Genomic DNA, 21,106 nt, shown 5'->3' with positions numbered 1-21,106 from the left:
GGTTGCCGTGGTAACCCGGCCCCAAGCCGAAATTCAGTTGCGCCCGCCTCGCCCGTGGCAGGCGCAACTAAGACTCTGGCAACAGAGTCTTCCCCCAGTGTGCGCCGGCGCATAAAGGTGGAGCGGCGGCCGGCCGCGTTCCCGGCGGCCGCCTGCCCGCACCTCCCTTCCCGGACTCCTGCATTCCCCCCCCCCCCCCGCGGCCCTGATCAGTGTCTCATGCGAGCCCGGCACTTCCCCGAGGTGCCGGGCTCAGATGTCGGGTCAATCCGCCGGACAGTTGTTGGCTGCAGGCAGCTCCTCCTTAACAGGAGGAGGAGGCCTGCAGTTCCCCCGCCTGCCGCACCGCATCGGGTGCCGCAGCGGGGGATTAGCGCCGGGAAACCCAAGTTCACGCCCGTTTTGAGGCGCTAAAGGAGGGTTTTAGTGCCCGCCGCCGTCTGGGCCCGGCGCACCCGAATTTTCGTCGGGCGCTGCCGCATTACCACTGGCGCAAACTTTCTGGCGCTACAGCCCTGGCAAGACCAGAACCCAATTTCTAGGCCTATATCATTTGTATAGCCACAAGTTAGACTGTCATTCTGATCTGCTAGAGTCTTTCAGAGGCAGTCCTGTGACATACAAGTTGCCGAACCAATTATGCTACAATATGGTCACGGATTTGGTTCTTCACTTTTACATGCAATGACCTTCTTATCTTGGCCCAGCTGTCAGTGTTGGGTGCTTTTGCACACGGTAGATAGCAAATCAGAGGATAATTCAACATGGGTTGCCCTTGCGCATTTAACTAGCAGAAATCTGGGAAATGGTTGTCTCACTGGCCTCTTGTTCAGAATAAGTTGATTAACTGATGAGCCCAAAAAAGAGAAGCAATTTCTTCAAGGTAAAGCTGCATTACACCTTGGTACCGAGAATTTTAGATCTACTGAGTCACAGCTTTTGCCTTTTTTGAATGAATCAAGTATAAAGTTCTGTCAGCACCGCCGAAGTGTGTAAGTAACTCACCTGCTGCCTATGTGTCATGAGATGGGAAAGGACCGAAACAACCAATTGGTAGCTTCAATGAGGGGAGGGAAGACGAAAGATAGAGAGCACAACCAGCTGATTCTCATGCTGAAGCTGTTGGAATCTTTGTGCCAATAGATGAGATTGATTATTCATCATTTTGTGATCAGTGTGCTGACTACGTTGTCCTGTAGAAAGGCAAACTGTTTTGCCAAGTATTGTGCACTCTGGAAGTTTTAGGATTCACCTTCCCAGCCTCCTATTTGAGAAGTATTGAAGTATTCAACACTTAAGTAGCCATTTTGGTCAGTTTGAATCCTTCTGAGGCAGTCCAAGTGTCAAAGCAAATTGCTGAATCAATATGTTTGAACTATAAACGTGGTTTTGGTTCCTCAGTTTTACACATCTAATATTAGACCGTGCGTGTCAGTGATGGGTGCTTTTGCACGGGGGAAGATGATCAGTCAGAGGATAATTAAAATGAGTTGCTAGTGGCCAGTTGTAAAGCAGCATCGGCCGAAACCTGGGAACAGTTCGTCTCCCTGGCCTCTTAGTTTGGGAATATTTCAATGTGGAGGCATCAAACATGAGTAAAAATGAAGTTGTTTCACATGGTCTGTTATTAGTAAATCAGATCCTTGCTAATGTGTGCATTTTGTGGTTGCTGGTGTATTGCCCTCCTGTATCATAAGAGTTTTATGTTTCCCAGATGTTTGAGTGCAGCAGTGCTATTGTATAATATATACAAAGCCAGATGTATAAATATTTTTGACAGTTTTTTTGAACCAAAAATATGGCAGCAGCTAAAAGTTGTTTTCAAACTGAATACAACTGGTATCTTCATTTAGTTTCCAGGCAACTGTAGTTCTCTCCTTGCCATAGCACCAATAAAATTGAAAGAATGCTTTTCACTGAACCACACTGACCACTAACTGGAATGTCATTTCATGCATCAGACTGAAAAATTGTATTTTGCTCCTTTAATCCTTTTTAAACATAACTGTTGTTTGGCATTCTGCATGCTTCAGTTATTGGGAGATTGATCCTTGGATTTGAATATAGTTACAGGAAACTTTCTGGTATCCGGCACTGACGGGACCGAGCTGGTGCCGGTCAATTAACACTGCCGGAGAAACCAGTGCTAATGTTAAAACATACGGAGCTTCTGAGCTCCGTATCTAGCAACAAACCCTGTTGCTTAGCAACAGCTTCAAAACAGTCGGCGCAGCTTGCAAGCATCTCTGTAGCTAAGCAACAGCTTCAGCTAGATGCTTGCAGAGCCAGGAGTGGAGAAAAAAAGCAACAAAGTAAAAAAAGTTATCTGAACCGACTCCTGAATTTTGCCGGTGGATAGAGCATTCCGGAGATTTAACCTCCGTTTAAATGAAAGTTTCCTGTATACTTAAAATGTAAACTATATTCTCAAGAAAATGTGGATATTTTTACATTTGGCTGGTCAGTCAGTATTGTAAATGTGGTTTCTTTAATCATAAAGCACTAGATTTGCAATATGTACTATGTATCATCACTGCACTTTATAAGAATGCCTTGTTTGTATCTGTGTGCTATATACTGTGGGACAAGGGAATTAACCTTAAGCTGGAAGCGAAGTGCATTTCTTTAATTGAGCAATAATACATTTCAAGCGCGTGCTCTTTGTGAATTGAGACTAGGCCTGCAGGCTAATTGGTGTGTTTTTTTTCATCTTTTCCAAATTATCTACAGCTGAAAAGACAGGCAGGCATCCCATAGTGCTACTCTAAAACTGGCTTGTGATAACTTAACCATGCTGCCCTGCAGAGAAGTGCTTGATTTCCACTTGGTACTTCCCTGCAGTGATGTGGCTGAGATTTGGCACTGAGTGCAGATTACCGGTGTGAACTCGCATCCCCCCACACTGGCACCGTTCACTGGTGTAACAGATTCCACTATGGTAAACTGGCTAAATGAAGGATGGGACCAAAGGAGTTGAGCCCTTCAGTCAGGCATTTTGTCCTCCTTATCCACATGCAACAACATTGTGTTTGAACAGACCAATGTGATCCAGAACATTAGATTAAGTCAAGCCTCATTACAGATTTGTGGAGGTTGGTAAAATTATTTATCAGAGAACCCAATAGTAAAATCTAGCTCCTTTTATACTGGTTACAATCGACTTGCAGTGGGTCCAGGAGAAAGCTTGTATTGATGGGTTTGTTCAAATGGCTTTTTTTAGATTAAATTGCACTGAAATTGCTGGGTGGCACAGCTAGGTACAACATCACAAATTGCTCACAGCCTAACTTTTAATAGGCAGCAAGCTGGTAGTCTCCCTAATATCAAGTATTAGTGATAGGGGAATTGGCAGTCACACTGGTACAGTAGTACATTTGAGGTTGGAATTAAGCAAATTGTTTGGGCAGAAGCTTTACTCTGCATCAAAATTTTGCTATACCTTACCTGGGAGGAGTTGATGGTAAGTCTGACTAGAAACAATTCCTTTCCTCAGCGCACTCATTTTTCTTGATGGATACCAAAGCATCTAAGTCCTAACACTATAGCAGCATGAGCTTTATTTCGAGAATATTAACAATTTTTGTTCCTTAAATGTTCTGAATTTTAGATACTTGGATGAAAAATTATAAGGAAATTACTCAAGTTCAGATTGTATATAATAGTGATATTTAGGGTGTTAACGTGCAGAAACAGTGATGCTCCTTATGGTCTTATTTTTTTGATGCAGAAGACTTTAAGTTGAAGATTTAAAACATCATAAAAAATTAAGTATATGTGTATAAACTTAAAACAAGCTTTTACCTTTTTTCTGGCTTAAAATTATTTGATAAGTAACTTTTATGTCTTTCTATTATTTGTCTCTTTGTTTATCGTGATCTTCAGCCTCGGTCAATGTCCTGGTCCAAAACTGCAAAATCTACAATGATGCAAGCTGCGATATTTCAGCAGATGGACAGCTTCTAGCTGCATTCATTCCCAGCAGTCAGCGTGGATTTCCAGATGAAGGCATCTTAGCAGTCTATTCCCTTGCTCCGCATAACCTGGGGGAGATGCTGTACACTAAGCGATTTGGTAAGTTTATTGCAAAGAATACAAGCCCTATTCACTTTTAAAATTCTATAGCCTATCATTTAGCCCTCCTTTCCTTTTCTTCTGGCCAGAGTTTAAGGGAAGTTTCCGCACATCATGAAAATAACTTATCTACTTGATTGCCACTTACAACAAAGGCATTTACCATGATAGTCTCCAATTTTAAAAATATAATTATGGGGTTCGGTGGAATGGATGGTGTAGAGGTTTGGACACCCCATAGTAGGAGGTTATAGAAAAAAAACCATGTTGCTAGAGTTACAGAGCTATAATTATGAAGAGAAGTCAGAGCTTTTAAGGGGTTACCTAATAGAGGTCTTCCAGATTATGAAGGGTTATGAGAAGATAAATGATGATAGATTGCTTCTTTTCATTGTTGAGACAGTAACGAGAGAGCGCAGATTCAAGATAATCGCAATAACAATTAAATGGGCGAGTTAGAAAAAAATTCTTGATGCAGAGGATGATTTGAATGCGAAATTCTCTGCCACAAGCAGAGTCAATAACAGAAATTATATAGTGGCTTCAAAAGAGGACTATTAAAGCTTATGAAGAGCGAGCAGGAGAGTGAGATTAGACTAGATGGGTCCTGTGGAGAAAAACTGGTGCAGACATGAAGAGCCATATGGACTCTGTGCTTGCGTTTCCAGCATTCTATTACCATCCTTTCGCCGTCACTGGCTGTCAGGGCTTTGTGGTGAAATGATTTTGAGTAGTCTTAATCGAGTTCCCATGGGCATGGGCTCACTGCATAAAACTGCCCCAGATTTGGCAGACTCCCTCACTACAAGATGGATGTTGGGGTAAAAGTTGTGTTTTTAAATTGATTCAGTAGGATAGACACACACAAACTATTTCCTCTGATGAGGGAATCCAGAACAAAAGGGCATCTTAAAATTGGAGGTAGGCCATTTAGGAGTCAAATCAGGAAGCACTTTTTTATGCAAAGTGTAATGGAAATCTGGAACTCATTCCCCCAAAAGGCTGTGGGGGCTGCGTCAGTTGAAATTTTCAAGACTGATATCAATAGATTTGTTGGGTAAGGGTATCGAGGAATATGGAGTTAAGATACAAATCAGCCATGATCTCATTGAATGGTGGAGCAGGGTCAAGGGGCTGAATGGCCTACTCCTGCTCCTATGTTCCTAAAGGGGAAAATGTTATTCGTGTTCTGTGGACGCAGCAGGTGCACGCTCTTCAAATGATGCAGAGAGAGCTTTATTATCCAGTTAATTATTGAACCTCCTGCATCTTGATAAGACCACACATGTCACATTAAACAAAAAGAAAACTGAAGCCAGGTTTTTTTTTAAACTGGAAACCTAGCTGGGTTATGAATTTGTTAAATTGGGCTGCTAGCTTAGTGTATGTATGTGGGGACTGAGAAGCAGAAAATGTTTTCTAAAACAGCATTTGGGCATATTGTCCTCCATTCACTAATGCTAATGTAAAAGTTGGTACATGTATAAAGTGAGTTTTGTTTCATTCCTGATAATTGTTTTGAACTTCTGTGTTTCTGTGAACCGAAAACCAAATAATTGGAAAAAATAAATTCTGGCTGGATATAAATTAGAATAAAAACTTTTGGTGAATAAATCTTCTGTATTCTCCAACCATATATAAGCTCAGTGTTGCTGTGTAACCATTGATGTTTAAGACTAGAAAATACGACTAGTTTGTGCAGCCCAGCCAAAATGATTTTGGTTCATTAAGCGCCTCTCATGAGCTGTTATATTATCGCATAGTGCAGCAGTAGCCCTCTCCCTCACACCTTCTGTGGTAATGGGACAAGAGCATGTTTCCAACTTGAGGATAGTTATTTGAATTCTTAATGTTCTCTTTTTAAACGCTATTCATCAAAGGTTATAAAATCTCAGTGCCTCCCTTCCGTTTTATTGCTAAATTTACATTGCTTCCCTGGGACTTAAATGATGATGTAATTGGTTCAATGTCAATGATCCTCCTTATCTGTGATATTTCATGAAGCCGTTCAACCGAAATTGGTGTGCAGTTTTGGCATTAAAATGTAAGCTGTACATTTAAGATTTTGAGCATTTGGTCAAAATGTAGAAAGTGCATTGTTATACAGGCGATTTATTACAACCTCTTCTATCAGTCCGCATTATGGCTTATCATTCGGACAAGTTTACCTTTCTAAATAAAACCATTTGTCTTTATCATTAACCTGCATTGGTTTCCTGCATGGCAGCTGGTTTATCAACGAAGCAATTTTGTAAGCAAACCTGACTGCCCTCGTTAACTTTCTGTCCTCATCAACTTGGCAACAATGAATAACCTATTGTAAGCTCTTCTGCTAAGTGGCAGGTCTCACAGTAGACCAGCACTAAGTAGTTTGTTCTTCGAGGCACCGATGAGAGAGAACAGGGTTTTCTGTATATTTCTTTTGCAAGTTCTTTGGCTCTCATCCCAGACTTATCCAAGCTGAACATGAGTGGCAATAATTGGAAGAAAAACTAAGGCACAGGCTCACTAATTTAATTTCATTTCATTTAATCTAATTTATTTATGATCAAGAGCAAGTAAAGTTTTGGGTATTCCGGTGGCTCGATGGAAAAATGCAAAGCTGGTGTCGGACGAATCCGAAGAGGACCAGGAGGGTGGGGGGGAGCTTCGGTATCTCTGGAGCAGAGGGGGAGAAAATCAGCCTAATTGCTATCCAGAGATGCCCTTCGATCAAAGAGTCTGTCAATACTCGTCGTCCAGATGGAGAGTAGCCACTTAAGTGTGGTACTTGAAGATTGCTCGCACCAGTAAAACCATAACCTAGCATGAATTGGCACCTTCTGGGAGGAGGGAGTCCATTTGACAGCTGCAGAAATATTAATCCAGTGAGTGGCCAATCATTGCATGATTTATGCCTGTTCTAGGGAGGAGTACTGAGGATATTTGCAACATAAAGCCAAGACTGAAATACATAATTAGTTTAATTTATTCACTAAACAACTAATGTAGTGTATTAGGTGAGAAATGCACTCGTGAATTGTACTTTGCACTGTGAAGAAAAGTATATCCGTATTTTGTAGGATGCTTGATAAAACATTTAACAAACATTCAGTTTTGAATATGTAATTAACTATTCCAGTAATCACTGATTGTTCTGTTGGAAATTGTATTAGTCCAAACCTGTTGCCTACTCTAGGCAAATGTCAATTTGCATCTTCATCTCAAAGGCAGCTGCATGAGGATTTACCATCGGATCTGAATTTCCATTTCCTCTTCATTCGGTATCCTCCATCCACAATGGAAAGCTCCGATTGCCAACAGTGAGCCACATCATGGGCATACCCTATAATATATTTCTTATGGCATCATGGCCCACCACTGTTCATGTCCTATAAAGGCAGTATATGTAGCCACAAACTATTCCATGTGGTTAGAGGTAGTTAATGGTTTATTGTTTTCATAAAATTACATTTTTCCTGAATGACTTTGAAAAGGACATGGCTATTTTTCAAATACTACTTCTGGAATTTCATGGCAGCTAGTTTAGTTGTCTGTCATCCAAAAAGGATCTTATGGGTTGCTTGCAGCACTGGGAGACAATCTGCTTAAAGAGAATAAGACGGTGATAGTGCAAGCAGAAATGCAAGTTTGCTTCACTTAGAAAACAAGTTGTTCAAGCATAAACTCTCCTTCAATCTAACTTCGCGCTGGTGAGTGAGTTAAATTCTCTAACGTTCTTCATAGTTTAGGATAGCCCATTCATCCACCTGGGGAGAATCACTGGGACAGTACTCGTCTTGAGAGTTTTATACCATTAAAGACCTGTAATTTTCCCCTAACGACCATCTCATCATCACAAAGATGTGGCCCAGGGCCAAATTTCAGTTTAAAACAAAAGGTACAAAAAGAGCATACGGAAATTCATGGAGAGCAAAATTAAGATCCTACTTTGTTTTAAGGGACAGATGGCAGTTTTATGTCTTATAGAAACAATTGTTTGATTTTGTAATGATTTAAATCTGTGGATACAAACACCAGAAATTCTCAGTTTGTATTTTCTTTTAAACTTAATTTTTTGACCAAGCTACTGTTGTTAAATCTATCCTGCTATGAATCTGTTGACCTCATTTGCAACATGCATTATTGATGTAATTTTAGAACTGACATTACGGTTTATCCTTTTCATATCACTCAATACTTTGAGCTTGGTTCTATTGTGCCATGCTTTATGCACTTGCATCATCATTACAGGGAAGCTAGAATGACTCCTATGAGTCAACGGTAATAGAATGGGAAAAAGTGTGAGGAACACAAGTGCAACTTCTAACTCCTGTTTCTAATGCATTGAATATTTCTTTGCCATTGGTCCTCTGAGGCTGTTCTAACCTGCCGTTATAACCAGTGAATTGCTGTTCCCTGTATGTTGTAGCTTTAATAACTTGCTTTTGTAAAACAGCTTATGTGCTTCAAAGGATTTTCAATCTACATAAAGCCTTTATGATTTTTTTTAAAAGTGCATCGTATGGGACACACTAGAGAAGCAGCTTAAGAAACGCGAGGTAACGTAGTCTGGCCTATAGGACAGGCGATTGCTTGAAAGACTGCTCGCCAGCCAGAGCTAAGCTGTCTTTTTTAACTTCTCCCCTCAGGCCCAAATGCTATTTCTGTCAGTTTGTCTCCAATGGGCAAGTATGTGATGGTTGGTCTGGCCTCCCGGCGCATCCTGCTGCACCCCTCCACTGAACATATGGTGGCACAAGTCTTCCGATTGCAGCAACCCCATGGCGGAGAAACCTCAATGAGGGTGAGTGTTACTCTCTTAGCTATCTAATGCCTTGTTGCCAGCAGGTAAAACTGCAGGGATCTTCTTGTCTCCTGACAACAGCAAGTTTTACTGTAATGATTGACTGACTTGTATGTTGTAGCAGTTGTGCTTTTGTTCAAATCATTGCTGCATGCATACCAGTGAGAAATTGGCCGACATACAGGAAAAGTCTTGCTGAACTCAGTGTGGCAGCTCAACAGTTGTGTTCTTCACTTTGTAAACTTCATGACGTGTACGGCTGGTGTAGCATATTAGTTTAAAGCAGTGTCCTTTTTAATCTTGTTCCCTGTTGGAAGATCCTATTTGCCATCAACCCTAATGGAGACCTTACTAATCTCAAGAAAACTCCAGGCAGTTCTACGATTGCAGAAGAGTAGAGAAGGTTAAGTGTACAGCTGGGGCTAAGGTTGTCATAGTGGTAGTAACCGAATTCTACTCATCACCTTCACAAACTTAGCCCCTGTTGTTAAGATTTGGCATTAACATACTCGATAATATAACACTTTCCTACATTGTGTCGAGTGACTGGATCAAGCACTATTGGGTCACGTGTGGCACAGATCTGTAGGAAAACTAAGTTTAGTGTTCCTTCCCAACACACACGCACATTTTCTAAGGGAATCAAGGGATATGGGGATAGGGTGGGAAAGTGGAGTTAAGGTAGAAGCTCAGCCATGATCTTACTGAATGGCGGAGCAGGCTCGAGGGGCTGAACGCCTCCTTTTTCTTGTGTTCTTATATGCATATGCATACACACACTATACATTTTGACTGTGCTCCTCTGAAGATAACCATTGAATTTAATACATTTCTGCATTATGGCGTGTGAGTGAAAAGAGTCCACATTTGTCTGAAAAATTCTAAATTTCCTTTTTTAAATGTCAAAAGCTGAAAGATAACTCGAATCCCCAAGGGCCACTTGGAGGCATGCTAAGCCCTTGCATGCTGTCTGTCAACTTTTGCCGTCCCACCCACTGGTTTCTACCTTTTTTGCAGCTATTGCCCACTTTGGTGGCAGTGTGCTAAAATAGAAGACAAATTCATTTCTACCACCTGTATACGTATGCAGGGAGCATGGAGTGCATTCAGAGATCTTCTCTAACCTCTTTCAGTTTTCTTGTGGCGCTGCCAGAGAGGTAGCAGCTTATGAAATATCAACTTAATGAATAAAAGTATGCTTTTTTGTTTTGCATATTTGTCTGTGAAGGTAATGGTATCAATAGGCAGAGCTGTCCTGCAAGATGAGTTTGAACTTTTGACAAATGAATATGCTGCAATACTAACTTTTCAAATTCCTCACCATTTTCCAGTGTCAGGGGACATCCAGGGGAAGGTTGGTGCAATATGTGCAATTTTAAATAACAGCAAAAACAGTACATGATGAAATGTTAGATAATTTGGTGGTCCTCAGATGACCCAAGAAAGGGATTATAAACATTGCAACTGTGCTGCTGCTTGCTGGCCAGAATGTGATTTCACAGGAATATTTTCAGCACAGGCCGAACATCATGGCTGTTGCCTATCTAATGTGTCATTATGTCTTCTACAGCATATTGGCAAGCTGGTTGGTTCTAAAAGCCAGCAGCATGTACAGATATGACTGGCAACACCTCTTGAACCCCTCTGTCTTGAGGGGAACTGAATATTTACATGGGTATGTTCACGTGGGGATGGAGGGAAATAGCTAATAGGTAAATGCTCTCGTGTTGTTACTGTGTTGTGTTTTTGGAGAAATTTGACCTAGAATTTTGTGCCACGTTCCCCTCAGAGTTGGCTGTTCCACTCTGTGCCATTTTCTTGAGAGGAACGCCTATTGTTGAATGCAACTGAGTCCACTGCCCCCCCCACTCCACTAACCCCCCCCCCCGCCCTCCTTCCCGGCTATCAAGCTGGTGGCTAAATTGCTCATTTGCTTCTTAAAATATTTCTGCAATAATAAATGGGGTACAGGGGCTTTTAGGAAACCTAGTCTAAATACAGTTGTTGAATTCAGTTTTTGATAGTCCAGATAGATGTCAGAATTCACAATCTTCAGCAGAAAATCCATTTTTAAGGTTGAGGTGTAACAGAGGAAGCCTCCTACACTGTTGTTGACACCTTGCCAGGAATGAGTACAGATAGAATAGCTCTCAAGCTAAAATTTGTTAATGTTCCAGTGTCCCTTTATATGATAACATTTATTTAACTGTACTTTAAGTAGATTTTATTAAAGTCTTCTTGACAATAAGCAGCATCAATACAATCTATCATGATGGCAGATGTGGAGCCCACTGACAATTAATATTGGAATAAATATATTAAAATACCACAAACAAAGTAGTATTTCAAAAAGGATCAGAGATTGAGTTCAAAGCTATAAATTAATCTTTCGGTTTATGCTTGCAAACTATGAATGCTCTGAATACCATCTTGTACATTGCTCCCAGGGATCCGTTATGCAGGCCATGCTATTTTCCTATTGACATGCTGTGAATTAAAATCCTATCTTTGATCAGATCAGCCATGATCTTATTGAATGGCGGAGCAGGCTCGAGGGGCCAAATGACCAACTACTGCTCCTACGTCTTATGTTCTTATGTTTATTTCAGATCAACTCCCATGGCACATTTGCGCTCAAGTTTAACTCACATGATTTGCACTGATCACGGAAGCTTGTCATAACAAAAGAAAATTTTTGTGGGCACGAAATAAAATTGCTCATAAACCGGATAGTAAAGTGGAGTATATTTCTAGCCATAACATGTAGGGTTCAGTTGGAACAAGAAGATGTGATATTTTGCTATAGCGGTTTATAACCTCATCTGAGCACCTTCCTGTGTTGCTGTCAGTGATACACTCTAGCCTGTGGGTTATCCTCCGGTGTGTTTGTTTCATTCCTCTCACATTTGAAAATTACAACTTTTCTGAGCAGCCAATTGCCTTCCAAACTATTTGGGTACAATTTTGAGGAGTGTACAAGAGCAGAGGGACCTGGGGGAGCATATTCACAAATCCTGGAAGGTGGCAGGGCAAGTTAATAAGGCAGTTAAGAAAGTGTATGAGATACTTAGCTTTTTAAAATAGGGGCATTGAATACAAAAGTAAGGAAGTTACACTAAACCTTTACACATAACTGGTCAGGCCTCAGCTGGAGTATTATGTACAATTCTGGGCACCACACTTTAGGAAGGATGTCAAGGCCCTGGAGAGAGAGAGTACAGAGGAGGTTTACCAGGATGATGCCAGTTATTTGGAGAGATTGGAGAAGCTGGGATTGGAGTAGAGAAGGTTAAGAGGGGACCTAATGGAGAAGTTCAAAGTTATATGGGGTTTTGATAGAGCAAGTAGGGAGAAATTATTTTCTCTCGCAAGCGGGTTGGTAACCAGAGGTCATTAGTTTTTTGCCAATTATTTTAAATCAGAGAGGAAATTAGGAGAATTTTTCACAGAGGGTTGTTGAGATCTGGAACTCACTACCCGAAAGTGTGGTGGAACCAGATTCCATAGGAACTTTCAAAGGGCAGTTGGACATGTAGTTGAAAAGGACAAATTTGCAGAGTTATGGGTATTGACACAAGTGTTTATATTAATCCTGCCAGATTTAATCCTGAAAATGCTGGTTGAACTGGGAAATTCTGGGCTGGTTGTTTACTTGCGTTTACAGCAGCTCACAATGAAACCAAAATAATCGTCATAGTATGCTAAAAGTTACTCGAGTATCAAGTTTTACAATGAAAGTAAAAACCCAAGTAAAAAGAAGTCTTGGAGCCTCCAGGGGATCAGATGCAGATCCAGCACTGAATGGTTAGCCACTTGGCTGGCACAGACAGGAAGCACACAAATGTCTAACTTATTGGAGTCTTCCATTGTAGGTGATGCTTGTTGTTGCCACCAAAGAGGCTTGAACTGCAAAATTGCATCAAGCATATGCAGAGGGCCACAAACCAGAAAACTACAATTGTGCAGTGCTTTTTTAAAGCTAAAAATAAGATCCACGAGCATCTCAGAATCACAGAAACCCCACAGTGCAGATAGAGGCCATTTCGGCCCATCAAGCCTGCACCGACACATATCCCACCCGATCCCTGTAACCCCTACACCAACACATATCCCACCCTATCCCCGTAACCTCACGTATTTAATCCCCCTAACACTAAGGGTCAATTTATCATAGCCAATCAACCTAACCCGCACATCTTTGGACTGTGGGAGGAAACCGGAGCACCCGGAGGAAACCCACGCAAACATGGGGAGAATGTGCAAACTCCACACAGACAGTCACCCGAGGCCGGATTCGAACCCGGGTCCCTGGCGCTGTGAGGCAACAGTGCTAACCACTATGCCACTATGCCACCGTGCTGCATCTGAAACTGAACTGAACAGTGTTCCTGGATGATGTTGTGCGAGGCCCCTTGGGGAGGAGCAATCCTAATATGATAGAATTCTTCATTAAGATGGAGAGTGAAGTCGTTGACTCAGAGACGAGGGTTCTGAATTTAAATAAAGGAAACTACGATGGTATGAGGCGCAAGTTGGCTAGGCTGGATTGGGGAACGTTACTTTAAGGGTTGACGGTGGATAGGCAATGGCAAACATTTAAAGATCGCATGGATGAACTGCAGAATTTGTTCATCCCTGTTTGGCATAAAAATAAAACAAAAAATGTGACTCAACCGTGGCCAACGAGGGAAATTAGGGATAGCATAAGATCCAAGGAGAGGACATATAAATTGGCCAGGAAAAGCAGCAAACCTGAGGAGTGGGAGCAGTTTAGGATTCAGCAGAGGGAAATTAAGAGGGGGAAAATAGAATATGAGTGTAAGCTTGCAGGGAACATAAAAACTGACTGTAAAAGCATCTATAGATATGTGAAGAGAAAAAGATTGGTGAAGTCTAGCATCGGTCCCTTGCAGTCAGAATCAGGGGAATTTATAATGGGGAACAAAGAAATGGCTGACCAATTAAATACATACTTTGGTTCTGTCTTCACAAAGGAGGATTCAAATCACCTTCCAGAGATGTCGGGGAACATAGGGTCGAATGAGAGGGAGGAATTGAATGAAATCAGTATTTGTGGGGAAATGGTGTTAGAGAAATTGACGGGGCTGAAGGCCGATAAATCCTCAGGGCCTGATAATCTACATCCTAGGGTACTTAAGGAAGTGGCCCTAGAAATAGTAGATGCATTGCTGGTCATTTTCCAAAATTCTATAGACTCTGGAATAGTTCCCATGGATTGGAGGGTAGCTAATGTAACCCCACTATTTAAAAAAGGTGGTAGAGAGAAAACGGGGAATTATAGACCAGTAATCCTGACATCGGTAGTGGGGAAAATGCTAGAGTCCATTATAAAAGATGTAATAGCAGAGCACTTGGAAAACAATGACAGGATCAGACAAAGTCACCATGGATTTACAAAAGGTAAATCATGCTTGACGAATCTACTGGAATTTTTTGAGGATGTACCTGGTAGAATAGATAAGGGAGAACCAGTGGATGTGGTGTATTTGGACTTTCAGAAGGCTTTTGATAAGGTCCCACATAAGAGATTGGCGTGCAAAGTTAAGGCACATGAGATTGGGGGTAAGGTACTGACTTGGATAGAGAACTGGTTGGCAGACAGGAAGCAAAGAGTTGGAATAAACGGGATTTTTTCCGAGTGGCAGGCAATGACTAGTAGGGTACCACAGGGATCGGTGCCAGGACCCCAGCTATTCACAATATATATTAATGATCTAGACGAGGGAACTAGATGTAATATCTCCAAGTTTGCAGACGACACAAAGCTGGGTGGGCGTGTGTGCTGTGAGGAGGATGCAGAGAAACTCGTATGATTTGGACAGGTTGGGTGATTGGGCAGATGCATGGCAGATGCAGTATAATGTGGATAAATGCGAGGTTATCCACTTTGGTGGCAAAAACAGGAAGACAGATTACTATCTGAACGGCAATAGATTGGGAGAAGGGGAAGTGCAACGAGACCTGGGTGTCCTTGTGCCCCAGTTGCTGAAGGTAAGCATGCAGGTGCAGCAGGCGGTTAAGAAGGGAAATGGTATGTTAGCCTTCATAGCGAGAGGATTCGAGTACAGGAGCAAGGATGTCTTGCTGCAGTTGTACAGGGCCTTGGTGAGACCACACCTTGAGTATTGTGTGCAGTTTTGGTCACCTTATCTGAGGAAGGATGTTCTTGCCATGGAGGGAGTGCAGCGAAGATTCACCAGACTGATACCTGGGATAGCAGGAATGACGTATGAAGAGAGATTGAGTCGATTAGGCTTATATTCGCTAGAGTTTAGAAGAATGAGAGGGCATCTCATTGAAACTTATAAAATTCTAACAGGACTAGACAGACTAGATGCAGGAAGGATGTTCCCGATGGTGGGGGTGTCCCGAACCAGGAGTCACATTCTAAGGATAAGGGGTAAGCCATTTAGGACTGAAATGAGGAGGAATTTCTTCACCCAGAGAGTGGTGAACCTGTGGAATTCTCTACCAGAGAAGGCAGTTGAGGCCAATTCATTAAATATATTCAAGAAGGAGTTAGATATATTTCTTAAGGCTAAAGGGATCAAGGGATATGAGGAGAAAGCAGGGACAGGGTACTGAATTTAGATGATCAGCCATGATCTCATTAAATGGCGGAACAGGCTCGAGTGGCCGAATGGCCTACTCCTGTTCCTATCTTCTATGTTTCTGTGTTTCTACTTGTTACTGCCATCAGAGCATGTACTCAGCTGAAAATTGATCCTCGATGGCTAACAATTCTATCCGAAAGCAGCAGTCCTGGAGTAGTTCATAACTGTTGCAACATCTGATAGCGTGCTTTTCCTTTCCAAATGCTTTGGATCTAAACCTCTCAAAAGTTCATTCCTCTTCCTAAGCTGTAAGATAGCCATGCTTGAACCTGCATGAGAGGACAATGAGGTCTAGAAACTGCTAATATGTTAATGTAACACTGGATTGGGAGGAATTAGCCTGTCTTGTGTAAACTAACCAAGAAGGTGACCAATTAATGAGGCCACCGGGGAAAAAAGTGAAAAAGAAGGATAACATGCTGTAAGGGGTAAGAGATTTGTAGAAGAACAAATCATGTAAAAAGGTATTAAAAGTTTAGTGGAAGTGGCCAGGCCCAGGTTTTTCGTGTTCGTATATTTGTATATAAACTGAAGATCTAATTCGGCTGTGTGCAAAATGATTTTAGGTGTTTGTACTACATTTAAAAAGCGGCTGACCGTACACGGTTCTCTTGTCAGCTGCAGTTAGAAATATAAACTTTGACTGGTCTTGCCTTGGCAGTAATGGCGAAAAGCAAGTGGAAGAGAGCAGCGCCTTATGATAATTTCTGGATTTTTTTGACGCAGTTTGAGTAGGCAAAATGGGCAGAGATCTATCTATAGAAAATGTTATGATGTTGAGGGCTGCTTTGCTCTGCTTACAATATGAAATGGTTTATGGAAGGGTTTTGTTGTGGAACTTAGGTGCAAAGAACATTTCTGTCCTCTGTGAAGTCTTTCCTATGAGAATTTATTTTGTTGAACAAAGGGTTTGCTGGGCTATGCAGCTGCCAGACACACATGTGTTTCTTTTTCTTTTGAGTTCTGGAACTTTAGCTTTTAATCCAGCTGAAGGAAAGCAGATGAAAAGCTTCCAGGATTCAAAAAGAAATTAAGCCAAGGACTATTCTGTTGGAAATGTTCAAATCTCATGTGCATTTTCTACTTGCATTACTAAAATCTTGATTTTTTTCTACAAATCACTAATGCTAGGCATTGTGTGATCTAATTGAGAAAAGGTTGTGAGAGGGGACTAATATTCTCAATTTCAGCATTGTCTAACTAAAAATAGTTGTCGACTTGTTCTGTACTTTTGTGCAAGAATGCCACTGTGATTCACTGAGAGTAGCTCAGGGTTTCAATCTTGTTTGTGGTAAAGTAATGATGCAAATGCCTCCAAATTGCTGATAATTGATAGCTGCACTATATGCAATGGCTCCTGCTAAGGTTATAATTATGGTTTTTGTATTGGGTTCAGGAATGAGTCCTCCATTTCCTTCAACCGTTTGTGATGCAGTAATTGTGTTGCTCCCCCTCCAATCCTATACAGCTCCGAAAGTAAGATGTATTTTTGTAAATAAGGATTTTTGTCATTCTGGTTTCTGCTTTTAATGTCTTTTTTTGGGGGGGTTGGTGAAAGCAAAGTCACTTTTATTTTTACTTTCTGAATTGTTGGTTTAGTCATTGGGATTATGCAGTCATGTACATGTGTTTGAGTCAGGTAGGTGTTTCAATCGCTTAGTCTAGTGATGGAGCATACACCAATCTGAATGACCACTGCTGGTCAGTGGAGTGTGCATCTCATTTATGCTCAAGATGTAGCACAGGATCCATTTTCCCTGTCACTTTGATGGTATGTATTAAATATCTACAGTCCTCTGTATGTGGTTCATCAGATCCCCCACCACACCCTCTTTCCCCCCCCCCCCTTCCCATCCATACAGCTACAAGGCTTGACTTGGCAAATGCTGGAATTCTAGCCCACCACACACTGGATTATACTATCAGCACTTCTGTCACTCACCAAAATTGTAGTTTGATTTAGTCATTCAATTCACATTGAATTGAGAGTTTCTAATACAGAACAAATCAATGGGTTACAGGCTGATTTAGATAATTTGGGTGAATAAACCCATGTGTAATAAATGTCCGGTGCATTATTGTGCATACCGAGTTAGGAAACTCCAGCAATATCTATACCTTGCAGGGGTACCCATTGGAAGAAGCGGATCAAGATAGAGACCTGGAGGTAGTAGTTGACCACTTGTTCAATGTGTGAAAATGTGAGATGTCTATAAGGAAATAGATAGTGAAGGATGTTTAGGATGCAGAGTAGGGCCATAAGGGTGATACCAAACTTTAGATCTCTTAATTATGATGATATGCTCCAAGGATTAGGGTTATCTGCTTTAGAAGAAGGCAGACTTAGAGGCGATGTGATTGAATATTTTTAAATGATTAAGTATGCACTCTGGTTAGATTTTTGGAATGGATAAGGATGGTAGGACTAGAGATTATGCCTACAAAATCTAGAGGTGAAGGGTTAGACTAGATACAAGGAAGTACAGTACTTCCTTTTTCAGAAAGTCATTGCCCTCTGGAACAGTGGTTTGTGTGGAGTCGCTACAGTCATTTAAAAAGGAACTTGACTTGTTCCTGAGAGGATAGTTCCAGTTGTTGGAGATATGTTGCTAGTTAGTTGTGATTGTAATGAGTCATGGGCAACCTTCATCTGGAGCTTGTTTGATTGCTTTAGAGAGGAATTTTCCAGAGATCTTCCTTAATTGGCTGGAGGCCTTTTTCAGTTTGTTTCTTGTCAGGAAAGAACATTGCTGGGGTGGTTGGACTGGTTAGGGGAGACATAATGAGCCCTTTTCGTATGTTTGTATGTGATTGCATTAGAAAAATGCCATTGCAAGGAAAATGATGGATTTTCCATCAGTATCCAAGACGGTGCTTTCTTAAGAGTCGTCCTAAAACGAAGATTTTAGAAATAATACCATTTATTATCTTAATCTGCAGAATGTGGTTAATTTGATATCCAGTTTTGAGCAGCAGCCGAATATTGATCCTTGGGGCTTTTAACTAAAGAGTGATTTTTGCTGCCAAGTTTAATTAAACTTGTCCATTTAAACTATGATTAGAACTTGCTCCAAATGGTGAGACCCATAACTTCATAAAGGATTATCAAATCTGAGCGATCCAAAAAGTACTGAATTATTCTAAAGTAACAATGGCCCGTATTTTCCGATCGGAGGCTTCCGGCGTGCGAAGGCCTCCAATCTGGAAAAAATCTACACCCTTACCTGAGGGCTCCCGAGGTCTGGCCATTTACGATCCTGGGCCTCTCCATGACGAAATGCACAGTGTCCCTGGGGTCACGTGGGCTATGGGGGACCAATGGGAGAAGGGAATCTCCCTTCATACATTTGATAGACCTGTCAAAAGTATGAATGGAGATCACTCCAAAAACACATCAAAACATTAAGTAAAATTTTTTTTTAAATCACTTTTTTAAAATTAAAGCTTTTTACGGGGCTAAAAATAAACTTTAAAAAAATTATTTTTAAATTGTAAATTAGTGTGATTTACTTTTTTAAACTCTTATGCTGATGAAAGCAGGCCTTACACCTGCTTTTACCAGGTGTAAGATTTTTAAGTGATTTCAGCGGGCGGAGGTTCTGCAGAAAGCGGAACTCTCCACCGCAGAGGCCCTTCTCCAGGGCAGGCGTCCGATCTGACAGATCGGAAATGCCGGTTTTCAGCGCATGTGCTTCGCATGCCTGAAACCGGCATTTGCGAGGTCCCTACGGGTGGGTACACTCGGAAAATACAGGCCATTGTCTCAAAAACTGTGGTGGTTGGTTAATATTTTCCTGGTACAGGAAACTTTCTGGTATCCGGCACTGACGGGACCGAGTTGGTGCCGTCCCATCAAAACTGCCGTATAAACCAGCGCTAATGTTAAAACACAAGAGTTTTTCAGCTCCGTGTGAATCAACAAACCCTGTTGCTTAGCAACAGCTTCAAAACAGTCGGCTGCAGCTGCAAGCGTCTCTAGCTGAAGCTGTTGCTTAGCTACAGACCTTGCAGAGCCTGACTGGGGGGAAAAAAAGCAACGAGAAGTAAAAAAACTTAGACGAAACGGCTCCTGAATTTTGCCGGTAGATAGAGCTTTCCGGACTTTTAACCTCTGGTTAAACGAAAGTTTCCTGTATTTCAATTTAAATTCCTCAAAATTCTGCACATGTAGCAGGAACAGGAATAAATGAAAATGGGCTGTTGTAAATGTAACCCGATTATAAATACACAAGTGGAACTGACTGTATCATCATCCGTTAGGCAAGAATTTCTGTCATTATCTCAGCACCACCCAATGAATGCTGAATCCAGGTAAATATTAGGTTGGATTTGAGTTAGTGTTCACATTTTGAGTCACTACCCATATTGAAATTTTTGGGTGCACGTATCTGTTCCCCCTCGTTTTTGTGTATAAGCTCTTTCCTTCATTCATGTTTATATTGAAAGATATATTGAACTCTGATCTATATAAATTACCCATGTAAGACAGACACAGCAGTAAGCACCAGTTTGAAAACATTTCCATAGATGATTTGAGTTCAAAAGACACTTGCATATTGGTGTCAGGACTGTGAAGATTGAAGCTCAAGCAAGAGACCAGCAATTGTTGCCTGTCGCTCTCCCCTTCACGGCATGTATTTAATTTATACCTTGCAGCTTAGGAAAAATAAAAAAATAAATTATCTTTTTACAAATTCTTTTTGATGATTTGGTAGTGCAGCCAATCAAACCTCCGTGCCATTGGGAACTGTAATCTGTGACTGAGCGCCACTACTCGTATGGAGCAAGCTGCAAAAGGAAACTGGAATGGGGAAAGATAAAGATTGAGAAAGATAAACAGAAAAGGAGAGGGACAACAGGAAATAGATATATCTGCCAAAAGACGAAAGTAAGCCTGATTTTGGAGAAGAGAAGGGTAGAAAGTGAAGGAGATTGGTACATGTGCCACTGGAATATACTTGCAGGAATGGGACTCCGGACATATAAAATACGATGTGTAAACCACACAAGGTGATGCAAATGAGTAACATCACCAGCATACCGACTGATAATTAATTCTGTGTTCGTTACTTAATCTGTATTGTTGAGTCTCTGTGTGTAAAATGCAAGAGGGGTATTGTTCAATGTGGACTCCACAGTGCAGGAGCCAAATACTTCATGTAAGTGGGGCAACGAACCCATCAGTTTCTACAAAACTGCGACCCATTATCTGCCTCCTTTTAAAGAAGCTAACTCGTTAGAATTCTGAATAGTCTGGAAGAATCATCTGCAGTTGCTGGTGTTCATCTACAGTTGCTCTTTCACACCTGTTTTATGGAACAAAACAAGTGCTCAGAGGCTCCATGAAAGTGAACATTTTGCACAGGGCAGTCCCCTGTCCTACATTAAGTATAGCTGTTCACTATCTCCAGAGTACTGTATTCTAATTTCCCCACTGATGGTGCTGCTAGAGACCATTTCACACAAAATATCTGCTCTCAGCCAGCGTCTGAGTGGCAGTTTTACAGCACAAAACCTGAGAACCATGGAGCACTAATAACAGAAAATGCTGGAAAAACTCAGCAGGTCAGGCAACATCCGTGGAGAGAAATTTGAGTTGACGTTTCGGGTCGAA

General features: G+C 41.4%; 1 protein-coding gene across 9 annotated transcripts in view; it reads left to right on the top strand.

The window, feature by feature from the left end:
* LOC147106607 (activating molecule in BECN1-regulated autophagy protein 1-like) overlaps positions 1 to 21,106 on the top strand; it is a 514,247-nt gene that overhangs the window by 346,277 nt on the left and 146,864 nt on the right. For all 9 annotated transcript variants that reach the window (XR_015080961.1, XM_086007600.1, XM_086007606.1 and 6 more), the window contains 2 exons: positions 3,883 to 4,071; positions 8,703 to 8,857. Coding sequence is in view for 8 of the 9 variants with exons in the window: in XM_086007600.1 (XP_085863726.1) it covers positions 3,883 to 4,071; positions 8,703 to 8,857 (344 nt within the window). In the remaining variant the exon portion in view is untranslated. The remainder of the gene's footprint in view (positions 1 to 3,882; positions 4,072 to 8,702; positions 8,858 to 21,106) is intronic.

The sequence above is a fragment of the Somniosus microcephalus genome, chromosome 15, assembly GCF_052327205.1.
Source record: "Somniosus microcephalus isolate GS21.2 chromosome 15, FLI_Smic_1.0, whole genome shotgun sequence".
In the NCBI taxonomy this organism is placed as follows: domain Eukaryota; kingdom Metazoa; phylum Chordata; class Chondrichthyes; order Squaliformes; family Somniosidae; genus Somniosus; species Somniosus microcephalus.
This window is presented reverse-complemented; position numbering and strand designations above follow the sequence as displayed.